The sequence below is a fragment of the Coregonus lavaretus genome, assembly GCF_964263955.1.
Source record: "Coregonus lavaretus genome assembly, chromosome: 15".
Lineage (NCBI taxonomy): Eukaryota > Metazoa > Chordata > Actinopteri > Salmoniformes > Salmonidae > Coregonus > Coregonus lavaretus.
Genome location: NC_140002.1, coordinates 10,364,288 through 10,384,124, shown reverse-complemented (window position 1 = coordinate 10,384,124; position 19,837 = coordinate 10,364,288). Strand labels below are relative to the sequence as shown.

The 19,837-nt window shown below is 44.1% G+C and overlaps 1 protein-coding gene across 1 annotated transcript in view; it reads right to left on the bottom strand.

Annotated features, from left to right (window-relative positions):
• The window catches only part of clip2 (CAP-GLY domain containing linker protein 2), a 57,971-nt gene that overhangs the window by 36,055 nt on the left and 2,079 nt on the right, over positions 1 to 19,837 (bottom strand). The window contains exons 2-3 of the mRNA XM_084178766.1: positions 18,897 to 19,101; positions 5,328 to 5,869 (exon numbers count right to left, since the gene is read on the bottom strand). Of these exons, the coding sequence (XP_084034892.1) occupies positions 5,328 to 5,869; positions 18,897 to 19,020 (666 nt within the window). The 5' untranslated portion in view covers positions 19,021 to 19,101. The remainder of the gene's footprint in view (positions 1 to 5,327; positions 5,870 to 18,896; positions 19,102 to 19,837) is intronic.

Sequence of the window (19,837 nt, the reverse complement as noted above, 5' to 3'; positions counted from 1 at the left end):
TAACAAGTTCAAACAGGTGCCATTAATACAGGTAACGAGTGGAGGACAGAGGAGCCTCTTAAAGAAGAAGTTACAGGTCTGTGAGAGCCAGAAATATTGCTTGTTTGTAGGTGACCAAATACTTATTTTCCACCATAATTTGCAAATAAATTCATTAAAAATCCTACATTACAAAATTACAGGCCTCTCTCATCTTTTTAAGTGGGAGAACTTGCACAATTGGTGGCTGACTAAATACTTTTTTTCCCCACTGTATGTTTGGAGAAAAAAGGGGGCAGCTTGCAAGCCGAAGAACACCACCCCAACCGTGAAGCACGGGGGTGGCAGCATCATGCTGTGGGGGTGCTTTGCTGCACGAGGGACCCCAAGCATACTTCCAAAGTTGTGGAAAAATGGCTTAAGGACAACAAAGTCAAGGTATTGGAGTGGCCATCACAAAGCCCTGACCTCAATCCTATAGAAAATTTGTGGGCAGAACTGAAAAAGCGTGTGCGAGCAAGGAGGCCTACAAACCTGACTCAACTACACCTGCTCTGTCAGGAGGAATGGGCCAAAATTCACCCAACTTATTGTGGGAAGCTTGTGGAAGGCTACCCGAAACGTTTGACCCAAGTTAAACAATTTAAAGGCAATGCTACCAAATTGTCACGCCCTGGCCTTGAGAGGCCGGTCGTCTTTAGTTGGTTTGGTCAGGGCGTGAGAATCTATGCTAGAAATTCTATGTTTATGGTCTAGGTATTTTATTTCTATGTTTGGCCGGGTGTGATTCCCAATCAGAGACAGCTGTCGCTCATTGTCTCTGATTGGGGATCATACTTAAGTAGCCTGTTTGCCTACCTTAGTTGTGGGATCTTGTTCCGTGTCGGCTTGTATGTGTATCGCCGGAGGACTTCACGCTACGTTGTTTATTGTTTTGTTGTATGTTTATTGAGTAAATAAACATGTTCGCATACCACGCTGCACCTTGGTCTGACCCGTCTCTCAACGATCGTGACACAAATACCAAAATGAGTATTCCCAGTCCTGTACGGCCCGTCCCTGCTCCTCGCACCAAACCAGTGGTGCGTGTCGCCAGCCCGGTATGCCCCGTATCTGCTCCCCGCACCAAACCAGTGGTGCGTGTATCCAGTCCGTTACCGCCCGTACCTGCTCCTCGCACCAAACCAGTGGTGCGTGTCGCCAGCCCGGTACGCTCCGTACCTGCTCCCCGCACCAAGCCAGTGGTGCGTGTTCCCAGTCCAGTACGGCCCGTCCCTGCTCCTCGCACCAAACCAGTGGTGTGTGTCGCCAGCCCGGTACGCTCCGTACCTGCTCCCCGCACCAAGCCAGTGGTGCGTGTTCCCAGTCCAGTACGGCCCGTCCCTGCTCCTCGCACCAAATCAGTGATGCATGTTGCCAGCCCGGTACGCCCCGTACCTGCTCCCCGCACCAGGCCAGTGGTGCGTGTCTCCAGTCCGGCCCGGCCCGTGCCTGCACCTCGCACCAAGCCAGTGGTGCGTGTTCCCAGTCCGGTATGGCCCGTGCCTGCTCCTCGCACCAAGCCAGTGGTGCGTGTTCCCAGTCCAGTACGGCCCGTCCCTGCTCCTCGCACCAAACCAGTGGTGTGTGTCGCCAGCCCGGTACGCCCCGTACCTAGTCCCCGCACCAAGCCAGTGGTGCGTGTTCCCAGTCCAGTACGGCCCGTCCCTGCTCCTCGCACCAAATCAGTGATGCGTGTTGCCAGCCCGGTACGCCCCGTACCTGCTCCCCGCACCAGGCCAGTGGTGCGTGTCTCCAGTCCGGCCCGGCCTGTGCCTGCACCTCGCACCAAGCCAGTGGTGCGTGTTCCCAGTCCGGTAAGGCCCGTGCCTGCTCATCGCACCAGACCAGTGGTGCGTGTCCCCAGTCTGGCCCGGCCCGTTCCAGCTCCTCGCACCAGACCTGTGGTGCGTGTCTCCAGTCCGGCCCGTTCCTGCTCCTCGCACCAGACCAGTGGTGCGTGTCTCCAGTCCGGCCCGGCCTGCTCCACCGGTGCCTGATCCAGCTCCGGTCGGTTGCTCCACTCCGGAGCCAGAGTAGTCCGCTCCACCGGTGTCCAGTTCAGTTCCGGTCAGCGGCTCCACTCCAGAGCCAGAGCAGTCCGCTCCACCGGGTTCCAGTGCAGCTCCGGTCAGCGGCTCCACTCCGGAGCCAGAGCAGTCCGCTCCACCGGGGTCCAGTGCAGCTCCGGTCAGCGGATCCATTCCAGAGCAAGAGCAGTCCGCTCCACCGGTGCCCAGTCCAGCTCCGGTCAGTGGCTCCACTCCGGAGCCAGAGCAGTCCGCTCCACCGGTGCCTAATCCAGCTCCGGTCAGCGGATCCATTCCGGAGCCAGAGCAGTTCGCTCCACCGGTGCCCAGTCCAGCTCCGGTCAGCGGGTCCACTCCGGAGCCAGAGCAGTCCGCTCCACTGGGGGCCAGTTCAGCTCCGGTCAGCGGCTCTACTTCAGACCCAGAAGTAATCCCCTCTCCAGGGTCGGGGACTCCCACACCAGGGTCCAGACAGGGCTTGGTGCATCGCGGGGGGATTGCCGATCCAGACCATGACGTCAGCCCCTCTCCAGGTTCGGGGTCTCCCACACCAGGGTCCAGACAGGGCTTGGTGCATCATGGGAGGAAGGAGAGGGGAAGCATCGCGCCGAGGTCCAGACCAGACCAGACCAGGGAAGCAACGGGGAGGCAGAGAGGGAGAGGTCGTCACGCCCGGAGCCTCCGAGGCTGAATGCCCACCCGGACCCTCCCCTAATGAGTCAGGTTGGTGCGGCCGGAGTACGCACCTTTGGGGGGGGGTACTGTCATGCCCTGGCCTTGAGAGGCCGGTCGTCTTTAGTTGGTTTGGTCAGGGCGTGAGAATCTATGCTAGAAATTCTATGTTTATGGTCTAGGTATTGTATTTCTATGTTTGGCCGGGTGTGATTCCCAATCAGAGACAGCTGTCGCTCATTGTCTCTGATTGGGGATCATACTTAAGTAGCCTGTTTGCCTACCTTAGTTGTGGGATCTTGTTCCGTGTTGGCTTGTATGTGTATAGCCGGAGGACTTCACGTTACGTTGTTTATTGTTTTGTTGTATGTTTTGTTGAGTAAATAAACATGTTCGCATACCACGCTGCACCTTGGTCTGACCCGTCTCTCAACGATCGTGACACAAATACTAATTGAGTGTATGTAAACTTCTGACCCACTGGGAATGTGATGAAATAAATACATCTGAAATAAATCATTCTCTCTACTATTATTCTGACATTTCACATTCTTAAAATAAAGTGGTGATCCTAACTGACCTAAAACAGGTTATATTTACTAGGATTAAATGTCAGGAATTGTGAATAACTGAGTTTAAATGTATTTGGCTAAGGTGTATGTAAACTTCCGACTTCAACTGTATGTCATTATGGGTTATTGTGTATAGATGGGTGAGAAAAGATATATGTTTAATCCATTTTGAATTCAGGCTGTAACACAACAAAATGTGTAATAAGTCAAGGGGTAGGAATACTTTCTGAAGGCACTGTAGATTGTGAAATATACATCAATAAAACAGAATTAATAGAGATGTTTAAAATGCACAAAGTTACGTTCTTTACAGGTTATTTTGCACACAATCACTGACAGCATACAGTGCCTTCAGAAAAATTTAACATTTATTTTTGGCCTTGTGTTTTAGGTTATCGTCTTGCTGAAAGGTGAATTTGTCTCCCAGTGTCTGTTGGAAAGCAGACTGAACCAGGTTTTCCTCTAGGATTTTGCCACTGCTTAGCTCTATTCCGTTTATTTTAATCCAAAAAAAAAACTCCCTAGTCCTTACCTATGACAAGCATACCCATAACATGATGCAGCCACCACCATGCTTGAAAATATGAAGAATGGTACTTAGTGATGTTTTGTGTTGGATTTGCCCCAAACATAATGCTTTGTATTCAGGAGAAAAAGTGAATTTCTTTACCAAATTTTTTGCAGTTTTACTTTAGTGCCTTATTGCAAACAGGATGCATGTTTTGGAATATTTTTAGTATGTACAGGCTCCCTTCTTTTCACTCTGTCATTTAGGTTAGTATTGTGGAGAAACCAAAATGTTGTTGATCCATCCTCAGTTTTATCCTATTGCAACCATTAACTCTGTAATGGTTTTAAAGTCACCATTGGCCTCATGGTGAAATCCCTGAGCGGTTTCCTTCCTCTCCAGCAACTGAGTTAGGAAGGACGCCTGTATCTTTGTAGTGACTGGGTGTATTGATACACCATCCAAAGTGTAATTAATAACTTCACCATGCTCAAAGGGATATTCAATGTCTGCTTTTTATTATTTTTACTCATCTGCCAATAGGTGCCCTTCTTTGCGAGGCATTGAAAAACCTCCCTGGTCTTTGTGGTTGAATCTGTGTTTCATATTCTCGTTGTCTCTGATCGGGGATCATACTTAGGCAGCCTATTTGCACTAGTGGGTTGTGGGATCTTGTTCCTTGTAAGGTATGTTGTGTGTGCTACCTTGGACTTCACGTGTCGTTGGTTTATTGTTTTGTCGTGTGTTTATTCAGTGTAAATAAACATGTACGTATATCACGCTGCGCCTTGGTCTGACCCGTCCTTCAACGAACGTGACAATATCCATAGAGAACATAGAAGGTGGAGGCCATGGCAAGTGGTTAAAAACTGTGGTCAGACATGGGAAACCATATCAATTAGAGCTGCATTTATGCATGCAAATGGAATGCTTCTGATAAACCTTTAGGAATTCTCTAAAACACAATTGTTTTATTTTATTTTTGGAATTAGTTTTTGAGATTACCATTGTGCAATGTGTTTGTGTACTAAATCAGAATACAAGTCAGAGCCTAGCACAAAGCTTCAAGATTCAAAGCAGGGCACCAAAATACAAGAGAGGCTGGCGGTTTGGAGATGAGTTTCACAGCTCCCTATCCAGTATCCATATTGACCAACGCACTCACAGAATAGCTGTGAGTTAGAGCAGAGTGGAGAAGCACGGTAAAATGGTGTCAGCGGTGGGATCTCCTGACAGTAATCCAATGTGATTTACAATATTGACCAGAGGGAAAGCTTTTAGTCCAACGGTAAGTGGAATTCGACCCAAATGTTGTTTGGAGATTGTGGTTGGGTTGAAAGAATGTTGTGTATATGGCAGCCCTTTACCTTTTGTGAGAGTGCAAACAGAATCGGTCCAGGTCTGGTTTCTCAGACTTTCAGAACGGTAAGAAAAGCAGTTCCATTGTCATTGCTTTCATAGAACGAGGGTCAAAGCAAAGGCTTTTCGTGTGTGTGTGTGTGTGTGTGTGTGTGGACATGGACTCACCAGCACACGGTCTCCCACTCGAAGGTCCTTATCCCCACCTTTCTTGATCGAGCCGCTGTCGGACATGTTGGAACCTGACTCGTTACCCGTCTTCACAGAGCTGTTGAGCATGCCCTCCCTGAGTGGCATGACCACACGCTGACCAGCAGGCGAAGCACCATTGCCACCATGGAGCGTCAGGTTCTGAGCTGTCAGCGAATCAGTGGAGTGGCCTTCGCTTCCGTCGCCCACCGGTTGCCGGGTGAGCTTGGAGGGGCGCGTGAAAATGCCCTGGTGGGGCTGGCACTCAAAGTAGCGCACGCCGCCCACAGAGCCATCGTTTTTGCCCAACAGGTCGTTGAGGACCACCCCAGCCCACTGTCCTGGGGCGAACTGTGTCTCTCCCAGGTAGGCAATGACGCCCGGTTTGACCCCGTTGACCCAGACACGTTCGCCAACCACGTAGTCCCCAAGGACGTCATCCCCCACTTCGGATGTCTTGGAGCTTGACTTGTCTGAGGCATTGCTGCTGGGGAGTGGGGAGATCTGCTTGTGTGGGGAGTCTGTGGAGGTAGAAAGAGATAAGAGTATGGAATTCCTATTTACATTCATTTCTATGGTAGAGATAGAGTTAGGTTAAAATCACAGAATTCCTGTATTCATTCAAATGGCCATGGATCTACAGTATGGTCTTTGAATACAATGCTCTAAAGCAGTGTAGGCTATAGGAACAAATGTGCTGAAGTGGGGTGATAAAAGGCGATACATACAGGTCTACAAACAAATAATGTGAAAAATAATAAACAAAACAATGTAGCTAGTCTAGAGGATTAATATGTTGTGTTGTATGCAGGTTACAGTCCAGTATTCTCATGCACGCAACGTAAACTCCTGAAATAAGGAATTCAGGCATCATACACACAATGCTCAGTCTGAAGTAGTCACTTCTCCAGTAACCATTTATCCAATTTCATCAAATCACATCACATCACATCACAAAACAGATCGGCGAAGAATCTGCCGTGCTGCATCCAACACAACAGTGGAGTTAATGCAAGGTTAGGCTTTGCTCTACATCCTATTGAAAACTGGGTCAGTGAGATTGTCTCTAATGCACTGATGATTAACCTTGCGATGCTGTGCCACAGATGCGGTGCTTTGCTGTTTGGCACATGCTGTTTAGATGAGCACTATCCATTCTGGTGAGAGACACTGGAGCTGTTAACTGTAGCAGGGCACAATTAGCACGTGGTCTGCTGTGCTGGCTGCACTGTAATGTGTGTGTGTGTGTGTGTGTGTGTGTGTGAGTACAGTTGGTGCCAGGACTGTCTCTCTGACACCCCAGGAGTTGGGGAGAGGGCCCAATGCCTGCTTTTATGCCCCAATTGCTCCCATATGTTGTGAGACTGATAGACATGGTTGCAAAATGGTACTAGAGAGAACAAAATAATGTGGTTTTTAGTTTTACCAATATGCATGATAATTGAGTTTTTAAATTTAATGGGGTCTTACAATGGCATTTATGGAGGTATGTTCTCCCGCAGGAATGTAACATTCACCACTTAGAAACATTTTGTTTTGTACCACATAGGGTTGTACGATATGGGCAAAAAATCAAATTGCGATTAATTTTACAAAATATTGCGATTGCGATTTGACTTGGGTGAACTGTTGGAATCATTGAAATAGAATGATTTATATTAAGAAGCAAAGTGGAAAGCAGCATCTTTCTTGTTTGAAACAATCTGTTGACTGCATTTGACCTAACAGAACAGCATGCAAATGTATAGTGAATCTAACAGCGAGGAGGAGGAACTGTGCTGCTTGATTGACAGGGGGTGGGGCTTGGTGTATGTGGGAAGCAGACACAAGAGAAGAGGGAGAGAGACGACAAACATAGTAAACTATAAAAATTGACATTACACACGGCTTAGTGGCGTTTCAAAATATTGCATGCGATATGGATCTCTTGTGATATGGATATATCCTATGTAGTGCACTACTTTTGGCCAGGACCCATAAGTCTCTGGTCAAAAGTTGTGCACTATTTAGGGAATAGGGTGTCATTTGGGACGCAATCCCTGCTTCTAACAGCTACTCTCTCTGGCCATGACTAATGTGTGTTTGTACAGGCTTTAGAAAAGCCCTATTAAATCTCAACTTCCACTATATTTGGCCTGCTATAGAAAAGGGCATAGCATACGATTTTCAGTTGCTAGAGTCATTTAAATAAGATTTAAACCCCAAATACAGTGAATTAAAATGAGACGATGAAAGGCACTTGTACCCTTCTTATTTCAAGTTACTACACTGAACAAAAATATAAACACAACATGTAAAGTGTTGGTCCCGTGTTTCATGAGCTGAAATAAAATATCCCAGAAATGTTCCATACGCACAAAAAACGTATGTCTCTCAAATTTTGTGCACAAATTTGCTTACATCCCTGTTAGTGAACATTTCTCATTTGCCAAGATAATCCATCCACCTGACAGGTGGTATATCAAGAAGCTGATTAAAAAGCATTATCATTACACAGGTGCACCTTGTGCTGGGGACAATAAAAGGCCACTCTGAAATGTGCAGTATTGTCACACAGCACAATGCCACAGATGTTTTGAGGGAGCGTGCAACTGTCATGCTGACTGCAGGAATGTCCACCAGAGCTTTTTGCCAGATAATTTAATGTTCATTTCTCTACATAAGCCACCTCCAACGTCATTTTAGAGAATTTGGCAGTAAGTCCAACTAGCCTGACAACCGCAGACCATGTGTAACAATGCCAGCCCAGGACCTCCACATCCCGCTTCTTCATCTGCGGGATTGTCTGAGACCAGCCACCTGGACTGCTGATGAAACTGTAGGTTTGAACAACCAAAGGATTTCTGCACAAACTGTCAGAAACCGTTTCAGGGAAGCTCATCTGCATGCTCGTCGTCCTCACCAGGGTCTTGATCTGAGTTCAGTTCGGCAACGTAACCAACTTCAGTGGGCAAATGCTCACCTTCAATGTCCACTGGCACGCTGGAAAAGTGCGTCCTTCACAGATGAATCCCGATTTCAACTGTACCGGGCAGATAGCAGACAGTATGTATGGCGTTGTGTGGGTGAGCGGTTTGCTCACTCACACGACGTTGTGAACAGTATACCCCATGGTGGCAGTGGGGTTATGGTATGGGCAGGCATAAGCTACGGACAACAAACACAATTCGATTTTATCAATGGTAATTTGAATGCACAGAGATACCGTAAAAACATCCTGAGGCCCATTGTCGTGCCATTCATCCACCGCCATCACCTCATGTTTCAGCATGATAATGCATGGCCCAATGTCACAAGGATTTGTATACAATTCCTGGAAGCTGAAAATGTCCCAGTTATTCCATGGCCTGCATACTGACCAAACATGTCACCCATTGAGTTTGGGATGCTCTGGATCGACATGTATGACAGCGTGTTCCAGTTCCCGCCAATATCAGGCAACTTCGCACAGCCATTGAAGAGGAGTGGGACAACATTCCACAGGCCACAATCAACAGCCTGATCAACTCTATGTGAAGGAGATGTGTCATGCTGCATGAGGCAAATGGTGGTCACACCAGATAGTGACTGGTTTTCTGATCCATGTCCTTACCTTTTATTTAAGGTATCTGTGACCAACAGATGGATATCTGTATTCCCAGTCATGTGAAATCCATAGATTAGGGCCTAATTAATTTATTTCAATTGACTGATTTCCTTATATGAACTGTAACTCAGTAAAATCTTTGAAAATGTTGCATGTTGCGTTCATATTTTAGTTCAGTGTATAATCTATAGATACTATAAGATATTATACCTCCAAAACAAAGCTTTGCACATCCCTGTGAGGTCATGTGTGTCTGCAATGTCAGGGGTGTGTGCTTGTGTAGGTAATGTGTATACTATGCAGTATTTTTGTGCTAGTGTGTATGTGTGAGGTAATACAGTATGTGCAGTAGCAGTGTGTGTGTGTGTGTGTGTGTGTGCACGCTCCTGCTTGTGCATGCATGTGTGTGTGTGTGTGTGTGTGTGCACGCTCCTGCTTGTGCATGGATGTGTGTGTGTAACATGTGTGTGTGTGTGTGCACGCTCCTGCTTGTGCATGCATGTGTGTGTGTGTGTGTGTGTGTGTGTGTGTGCACGCTCCTGCTTGTGCATGGATGTGTGTGTGTAACATGTGTGAGCTTTGTCAACACCATGGCCCTGGGCCAATACAGAGAAGACCCCTACCCACCCCCTACCCAAGTCCCAGCCAGCCAAACAAGCGTGCACCCAAAAGACTGGTGCAGTGCTAGTTCAAGTGGCTGGGTTGCCGTGGCAACAGAATATCGAGGGGGAAATTAGGCAGGCAGGAGGAAGAGCAAGAACACAGGCCTCACTTTCACTATTGTGCCTGGCTACCTCCCACAACCATCTGAATCCCACTATTCACCAGCCCCACACAATGACGCCACCACAACTCCTTAGAACACCCCCCCTCCCCCTCACACTCCCTCTGTCTTCTCTCTCTCCCTCTCTCTCTCTCTCTCTCTGCCTCTCTCTTTCTCTCTCCCTCTCTCTGCCTCTCTCTTTTCCTCACTCTTTCTGACTCTTTCTCTCCATCTCTATCTCTCTCTCTCTTTCTCTCTCTCTGTCTGAGAACTGAAAGCTTTCAGACTTTAAGTCCAATAATGTAAGTGAAGTTGAAAAGAACTTTGGCTTCCATAATAATATACTGATGTTATTTCCTAATTAAAATACAACTTATGTGTAGCATTCACTGTTGTGGGGCTGTCACTTCAGATTTCAGGGACAGTCCAAACAGCAACAGGAGATACTAGAACTAGAACTAGGCCTTTAGGGGCGACTCATACCTAAACATTTTTGTCTCTGTAATGATGCTTTGATTCTCGACAGTCCACTAGGGCGTGACCTCTAAGGACATAAATTTTGGGAGCAGCTATGAGGTTATATAATGTACAATCTGAGATTGACATAAACATTTTAGCAGGGTTGGGGTCATTTCAATTTAATTCTCAAGCCAATTTTCCCCAATGTTTCTCTATGACAGAAAATTATAATTGGAATTTCAGTCTACTTCCTGAATTGACTGAATGTAAATGGAATTTACCCTACCCCTGATTTTTTTGTCACTAATATGTTGGTGCACCATCATGTACAATCACAACGGATTTCTAAATAGAAAAAGTCGCCTTTTGGTATTGAAATCCAAGGAGGATGAACATAGGGACAACAACAGGACATTATCTAGGCCTACTTTCTTATTATAAAATCTATTGGATCTAAATAAACGGAAGAGCATGTACTGTATTATATCACCAATCAACGACAGAAACAACAGCAATGGTCTTGAACTAAAAGGGAAAAAAGAGCAGGGCTTTTAGTTCACAATTGGAAATGTGCTGACCAAACAGCTATTCACTCAATGGCCCTATAGCCCTAACCTGATTCTTTGTGTGTGCACTACAGGCAGGCGGTTGATGAACACTGTGGGAAATGCTGACAGTCAATTAGAAGGATTAGGTAAATGACTATGACTACCAGCTGTTCCTGAAATGACCCTAATCTAGAAAATAATTATAGAGGCTATGTTTGGAAATGTTTGCAGGGGGGCCATGGTTCCAGATGTAAGCAGGAATCAGGAGGATAGAGTTATGGTCAGATTTGCCAAATGGAGGGCGAGGGAGAGCTTTGTATGCGTTTCTGTTTGTGGAGTTAAGGTGATCTAGAGTTTTTTTGCCTCTAATTGCACAGGTGACTGGTAGAAATTAGGTAAAACTGATTTGTTTCCCTGCATTAAAATCATCAGCCACTAGGAGAGTCACCTCTGAGTTACCATTTTCTTGTTTGATTATGGCCCTATACAGCTCGTTGAGTGCGGTCTTAGTGCCAGCATTGGTTTGCCTTGAGCAAGGCACTTAACCCTAATTGCTCCTGTAAGTCGCTCTGGATAAGAGCGTCTGCTAAATGACTAAAATGTAAAATATAAATAGACAGCTACGAAAAATATAGATGCAAACTCTCTTGGTAAATAGTATGGTCTACAGCTTATCAAAATGTAAATGTATTCTAACTCAGGTGAGCAGAACCTTGAGACTTCCTTAATATTTGAGATTGTGCACGTCTGTTGTTAACAAAGAGACACCGATCTCCCTTGAGCTTACCCAAAGCTGCCGTTCTGTCATGCCGATACATAGGAAAACCAGCTAGATGTACAGTGGGGAAAAAAAGTATTTAGTCAGCCACCAATTGTGCAAGTTCTCCCACTTAAAAAGATGAGAGAGGCCTGTAATTTTCATCATAGGTACACGTCAACTATGACAGACAAAATGAGAAAAGAAAATCCAGAAAATCACATTGTAGGATTTTTTATGAATTTATTTGCAAATTATGGTGGAAAATAAGTATTTGGTCAATAACAAAAGTTTCTCAATAATTTGTTATATACCCTTTGTTGGCAATGACACAGGTCAAACGTTTTCTGTAAGTCTTCACAAGGTTTTCACACACTGTTGCTGGTATTTTGGCCCATTCCTCCATGCAGATCTCCTCTAGAGCAGTGATGTTTTGGGGCTGTCGCTGGGCAACACAGACTTTCAACTCCCTCCAAAGATTTTCTATGGGGTTGAGATCTGGAGACTGGCTAGGCCACTCCAGGACCTTGAAATGCTTCTTACGAAGCCACTCCTTCGTTGCCCGGGCGGTGTGTTTGGGATCATTGTCATGCTGAAATACCCAGCCACGTTTCATCTTCAATGCCCTTGCTGATGGAAGGAGGTTTTCACTCAAAATCTCACAATACATGGCCCCATTCATTCTTTCCTTTACACGGATCAGTCGTCCTGGTCCCTTTGCAGAAAAACAGCCCCAAAGCATGATGTTTCCACCCCCATGCTTCACAGTAGGTATGGTGTTCTTTGGATGCAACTCAGCATTCTTTTTCCTCCAAACACGACGAGTTGAGTTTTTACCAAAAAGTTATATTTTGGTTTCATCTGACCATATGACATTCTCCCAATCCTCTTCTGGATCATCCAAATGCACTCTAGCAAACTTCAGACGGGCCTGGACATGTACTGGCTTAAGCAGGGGGACACGTCTGGCACTGCAGGATTTGAGTCCCTGGCGGCGTAGTGTGTTACTGATGGTAGGCTTTGTTACTTTGGTCCCAGCTCTCTGCAGGTCATTCACTAGGTCCCCCCGTGTGGTTCTGGGATTTATGCTCACCGTTCTTGTGATCATTTTGACCCCACGGGGTGAGATCTTGCGTGGAGACCCAGATCGAGGGAGATTATCAGTGGTCTTGTATGTCTTCCATTTCCTAATAATTGCTCCCACAGTTGATTTCTTCAAACCAAGCTGCTTACCTATTGCAGATTCAGTCTTCCCAGCCTGGTGCAGGTCTACAATTTAGTTTCTGGTGTCCTTTGACAGCTCTTTGGTCTTGGCCATAGTGGAGTTTGGAGTGTGACTGTTTGAGGTTGTGGACAGGTGTCTTTTATACTGATAACAAGTTCAAACAGGTGCCATTAATACAGGTAACGAGTGGAGGACAGAGGAGCCTCTTAAAGAAGAAGTTACATGTCTGTGAGAGCCAGAAATCTTGCTTGTTTGTAGGTGACCAAATACTTATTTTCCACCATAATTTGCAAATAAATTCATTAAAAATCCTACAATGTGATTTTCTGGATTTTTTTTCTCATTTTGTCTGTCATAGTTGACGTGTACCTATGATGAAAATTACAGGCCTCTCTCATCTTTTTAAGTGGGAGAACTTGCACAATTGGTGGCTGACTAAATACTTTTTTTCCCCACTGTATATTATCCATGTCCTTGTTCACCCACGACAGTTCTTCAGGTCCCGTTGATAGGATAGTATCGAACAGAGCTTATCCAGTTTGTTCTCCAGTGATTGTACGTTCCCCAATAGAACGGAGGGTAGAGGCGGTTTATCTACTCGCCGACGTAGTTTCGTCAGGGAGCCTCGGCCGTCTATTTCTCTTCCAAGTCTCGGGGATTAGGACCTGGTCCAGGGTGAGCAATATGTCCTGTGCCGCCGATTCGTTGAAGTAGAAATCTTCATCCAAATCGAGGATAGTGATCGCTGTTCTGATGTCCAGAAGCTCTTTTGGGTAATCGGAAACGATGGCATCAGCACCATTCTGATTAATTCAATGGCATTGTTTTGTATGCTCAGAAACTGAAAGTAGGCCGATACAGTAAGTCCTATCTCAATTAAAGTTGCCTCCTTTTTATGTAAATAAAGCATTGCTAATATTGCTTACAACATACAGTAACATTGTGTTACAAAACTGTGCATAGAGAGGCATTTTAGCAACATTCAATAACTAAGATCATTCACACAACTGTAAATTCAAATAACATTATTAGAAATTCCAAAACAATATTAGTCCTACACCCTTAAAATAACTATCTATTGATAGGCAATTATGCATAATCTATTGGTAGTTATACTTAACACATACACTAACACTTAGGGCTGACCTCATTTAGTCGACTGGTCCATTGTTTGGTCGATAGGCTGTTGGTTGACCGATAATGTTTTAGTCGAGCAGTTGCCAAAAAAATGTTTGTATTATGGCACGTCTTGATTGACGCCTTTCTCAGTGGACTAATCCATTGCGGAGGCTGTGGGGATGGCACACCAGTATCACCAGTAGTACATTTACAGTTAATTCCCATAATTGCTCATCTATAATGTTTGTTTGGTTACGGTAATTTCTGTTAATGCATTCAATATATTATTATTACAGTATTTTACACTTGTGAGAAACAAGTTTTGGTTTACAGTATTTCATTCCATTTACGAGTTGTCAATTTATTCATTGTGTTTTGTTTGGAGCGCTCTTGTCAATGTTGAGTAGGGACGCGCACCTGATTACGCATAGAAGTAGGCCTAGGCTACCTGGCCTGCGCGCAAATGTAGGCTTATAAATGTGCCCATTTGATAGTATTTCTGATTGTCTTAACTTAACACCACTAATGAGCTGTGGAGCTTCTCAAATATTTATTTTTATCAGGATATTTTCTACCTGCAGACTGCAATGTTTTTATTTGTTGGCTTTATTTAGGCAATTTTTACATTGTTGGCAATGGCAATAGAAGTTGCTTTTAATTTGTTATAATTTTCATTTAGATAGAATTTGTCACATGACAATGATTTTGAGATACAATTACTTTATTATAAAAGAAATGAAACTGTTCCACGAAAATGTGCATATGAAAGTCATGAATGGCACGCAGATCGGTAGAAAAGGGTAAGATAAATTGGCACTCCAAATGAAAAAGGTTGCCGACCCCTGGTGTAACCTATTACTGGCAACATCGGGAGCTTAATGGCAGAATCTGCGAAGACCAGCAGCAGCGGGAGGAGGAGGTTCAGGAACAGGTTGATCTCTGGCTCCTTCTTGAGTCATTTGTGTGTCTTAATTATTTAATTTATGCTTAAAGCATCAGACAAGCTCAGTAGCCTACATATAGTTGGTTTTATTAAAACACATAGGGTGTGTCTATATATGGAAAAATACATGTTTTAACAGTCGATTGGTCGAAAGAACAGATGACTCTTCGTCGACTAAGATTTTTTTTTAGTCAGGGACAGCCCTACTAACACTGCAAAATAGTCCTTCTGAAGGAGGCCCTCGAAAATAACAGCCATGTGCACTGCTACAAGCATTTCTGCAATGCCTGATTCTCACTTACCCGCAACTGCACTTCCTGTGTTTTTTTCCCTTTCCATTCCTTTCCTCACAGCATTCCACCGTCAACTTGAACCATGACATGGCTGCCTCTGATCCAACTCTCCCATACAGACTAATGCAAACAACAAGACAGCAGAAGCAGCCCAGACTCCCCCAGACTGTGTTTGGCCTCCTGTAGGCTCATATCAGCCTAGTGCAGCAGGAAGGGAAAGAGTCTAGCTGTAATTTAGCGGAAAGCTGCGCCAGTGTAACACACACGTCTGTGGCCCTAGGGTCCGGGCATGTGATCTAAAACCAGGAGAAATAACAGTGGGAAACGTGTTTGGGTGTCGTATTTCTGTTGGCTTTGCACACTGTAAACACTTGGGTCAATGGGGAGTAGGTTTCGGATTTGTCATAGAGGAACGCAGACAGTGGGGGATAGAAGATGGACACCGGATTGGCGCACATTCAACAAATCTGATCTAACACAGTGGATTTTCGTAAAATCCGTCATGATTGATGTATTGTAACAGGCCCATAATGTGGTTACTAAAGTCTGATTTGGGTATATTTGTCTGTTTTCGCTGCATAACATTTAGAAGTCCCTTTTCAGGTTTAGAAGAAGTGACTGCTAAATTGTAACTCCCGTTCGTATAAGCTGGTAGCATAGCTAGCATAGAGAAATCGGTGGTGGGAGTCAAAGTCATTTTTAAGTAATGCAGTTGATTGGTGACGATGACATGAACATTGGGGTTGACATCCATACAAGCATTATACTCCGATTTTTACCTCAACATAGTGTGAAATACTGTATATAAACAATAGCCTAATTGTAGGCTAATTTTGCTGGAGGACAATGAAGAGATTCAGGATCTTTCCCCCCACGGTATCTTTCCCCCACGCATTTCCATGGCATTTCCTTTGTTTTGGTTGAGTTCCATTGACCTCTTTACCACATCTATGGTGGTACATGAATATGGTTTAGTACTAAGACGTCATCTCGGTGAACCACAACAAAGTCACCTACAACAGTGATTCTCAACCTGGGGTGCTAAGAGGAACTTAAAAAACTTAAGTGAACAAGCTTTTTTACATTATCTTTATTTTAGTGACCTTGATTGTATCTCAGCTATCCCTGAACCTGATTTAGCTTTAAGCTTTTTTGCAAAATGTCTTCAATACTATTGTAGATAATCATGCCCTCTTCAAAACTTTGAGAGTTAAAGGTAGATCGAATGCCTGGTTCACTCCTGAATTATCTGAAGTCATTCATTAGAAAATGGGTCAAGGCCAGGAACACAGGCTTAGGCCCAGATTGGCAATCATTTAGGCAACTGAGTAATCAATGTGTAAGACTGATCAAAAAGGCTAAATCTGATTATAATGTAACCACTCTTTCTGATTGTAAGGGGAACCCAGCTAAATTCTGGAAAACTGTCAAATCTCTAAAGGATTGCACTTCCTCCTCCATGCCCCAACAAATTAATTCAAACTCTGGCCACATTACGGACAAAAATACCATAATTGATGCATTTAATCATCATTTTATTTCAACAGGCTATCTTTTTGAAAGAGTGTCTGACCCTTCTATCTCTAAGAATGGGCTAAACGCTGATTCGGAAACTTTGCAGAGTGACTCAGAAAATGGTAGTTAAGTTTTTACATTTCGGCAATTCACAGAAAAACAAGTCCTTGATGCATTACTTACTATAGATATCAAGAAATCCACACTGGCTGATCAATTGGAGCCGGGTATGCTCAGGTCTGCTGCTCCCCTCATTGCTGGCTCAATAACCCATATCTACAGAGGCACTACAGAGGGTAGTGCGTACGGCCCAGTACATCACTGGGGCCAAGCTTCCTGCCATCCAGGACCTCTATACCAGGCGGTGTCAGAGGAAGGCCCTCGAAATTGTCAAAGACTCCAGCCACCCTAGTCATAGACTGTTCTCTCTGCTATCGCAAAGCAAGCAGTACCGGAGCACCAAGTCTAGGTCCAAAAGGCTTCTCAACAGCTTCTACCCCCAAGCCATAAGACTCCTGAACAGCTAATCATGGCTACCCGGACTATTTGCACTGCCCCGCCACCCCCACCCCATCTTTTTACGCTGCTGCTACTCTGTTAATTATTTATGCATAGTCACTTTACATGTACATATTACCTCAACTACCTCAACTAGCAGGTGCCCCCGCACATTAACTCTGCACCAGTACCCCCCTGTATATAGCCTCCCTACTGTTATTTTATTCTCAACACTTTTTTGTTGTTGTTGTTTTATTTTACTTTTTTATGAAAAAATAAATGCATTGTTGGTTAAGGGCTGTAAGTAAGCATTTCACGGTAATGTCTACACCTGTTGTATTTGGCGCATGTGGCTAATACAATTTGATTTGATTTGATTTGATATCTTAAATCTAACATTGTTATCAGGAAATATTCCAAAAGTATGGAAAACAGCTTATGTTCTGCCACTCCACAAGGGCGGAGATAGTAGTGATCTTGATCATTATCGTCCCATCTCCAGGTTTCCATGTCTAGCTAAGATTCTCGAATCCTTGGTAAATAAACAACTTTGCTCTTTTTTATCTGAGCATGGTATTTTTAATATAAATCAATCTGGGTTTAGGCCAGGGCACAGTGCTATCACAGCAACCGCATTAGTTGTTAATGATATTGTCAATGCTTTAGACGCTAAAATGAATTGTGCTGCCTTGTTTGTGGACCTGTCAAAAGCGTTTGATACTGTTGATAATGCAATTTTATTGAACAAGTTGTCCTCGATTGGCCTGGGCTCTGACGCCTGCTCTTGGTTTCATGATTATCTAAGTGACAGAACTTAGACCATCGTGATTGATGGTCCGAATTTGTTAAAGTACATAAAGGTGTTCTGTAGGGGTCGATTATTTTGACTATTTATATAAATGCTATTGATCAATCTGTTAAAAGTTTTAAATTTCATCTATATACAGATGATACTATTATATACGCAATTGCCCCGACTGCTGTGACAAGGTTACAGTCCGATTTTTGCAGCTGTGCAGAAAGCCCTAACTGATTTAAAACTTGTGCTTAATATGGGCAAAACTAAATACATGTTATTTTCAAGTTCTCGTAAGATTGTCTCAGATGGATTACATCTTCACGAATCGAATGGTTCTATAATCGAACGAGTCTCTGCATACAAACACCTTGGTATTTGGATTGACAATGATTTATCGTTTTAAAAAACATACGAATGAGCTTGTTAAGAAACTACGATTTAAAGTGGGCTTTTTTTACAGAAACAGATCTTGTCTCTCTCTAGTCAGCAGGAAGCAGATTGTGCAGTCAACCTTTCTACCTGTTCTTGATGGGGGTGATACTATTTATCAAAGTGCAGCTGCTACTACTCTTAAACCCCTGGATGCCGTTTTTCATAACACCCTTCGTTTTATCACAGGAGACAGTTTTATTAATCATCACTGTATTCTTTACCAAAAGGTTGGCTGGACCTCTTTGAAGTCACGTAGATCACATTACTACACTATTTTCTTTTACAAAGCCCTGCTACACAAGCTTCCGACTTACCTAACTTCACTATTTAGATTTAAAATTACAAGTTATCAAACCCGTTCACAGGGTTGGTTAACTCTGGAGACTCCTTTGGTGTCTTCAGAGTTAGGTAAATCGGCCTTTAGTTTTTCTGCTCTTTATGTTTGGAATAATCACCAACTGACAACTAACAAACAATCAACTACAACAATCAAAGAATTGCTGGTAACTTCCAATGATGAAATGCCACCATGATTGATAGGCTAAGCGATAGGAAATCCGATCTCTTCCTGAGAGTCTAGAGGAAGTCTGAGGAATGAAGAAGTGACTTACTGTCTTTCTGGCCCACAGTGCCGGAAGCGGACCCCCCAGTAGAGGTTCGTCCCACAGGGCCAGGGGAGTGCTTTGGGCCCCTGCCAGGGATCTTCAGTCCACTGGACTTCAGCATGTTCATCATGTACAGGGAGAAGTGCAGGGATGAAGGCTTTCGGTTTAAGGCACTAGAAGTCGGAATGGTGGCAATACCTCTCCATTTTAGCTGTGGATATGAGTGGAGGCATCAAAATGTTATAGTGATGATGATAGTTTTATCAGTCTGTATAGGATGTTGCTTTGCAAAGGCTTCCCAGCTAACAAATGTTGTTTCCCAGAACATTCTGTGCTAGGTGGTTTTTCTTGTTGAACACTCCAGCCCTTTTAAAAAGCAGAGGGTCTATGCATTTTCGGTGTACAACTAAAGCCATGTCAAGGTGTACCAAGAGTAGTCTATACTATACTACTGTATACAAATTGAAATAATTGAGTGATCCCTCTTCAAACAAATAGCCTATCTATAGATAAGAAAACAATATTTGTGATTTGGGTTAATCATCTATGTTGTTGAGTCTACTAGACTCTGGCCAATATGCCTTAGTAAGTCCAGTTTATTATTGCAAGTGTGTTGATGGTGAATAAATACACAGGGAGTTAAATGTGTTTACTTTCACAGAAAGAGCATCCTTTTTGCCTCAAGGCTAAAATGTGTATTTCAAGAATATTCACTGACAGAAAGAAACACATTTGGTCTTGTATTTGGTTATGCATTCATTCTAAATGAATAACCTAGGCCTATGTATTAAATAGTGTTGGTTGGTTATTAGACTACTGTAAGGATTAGGGTGGCTAGTAGCTAGGCCTTGCTGCAACCTGGACTCAAGGATAGACATAGTAAACATAAAGCCCTGGTTGGTTTAAAACTTCTACTTAATGCAAGCAAGACTGAATATATGTTGTTC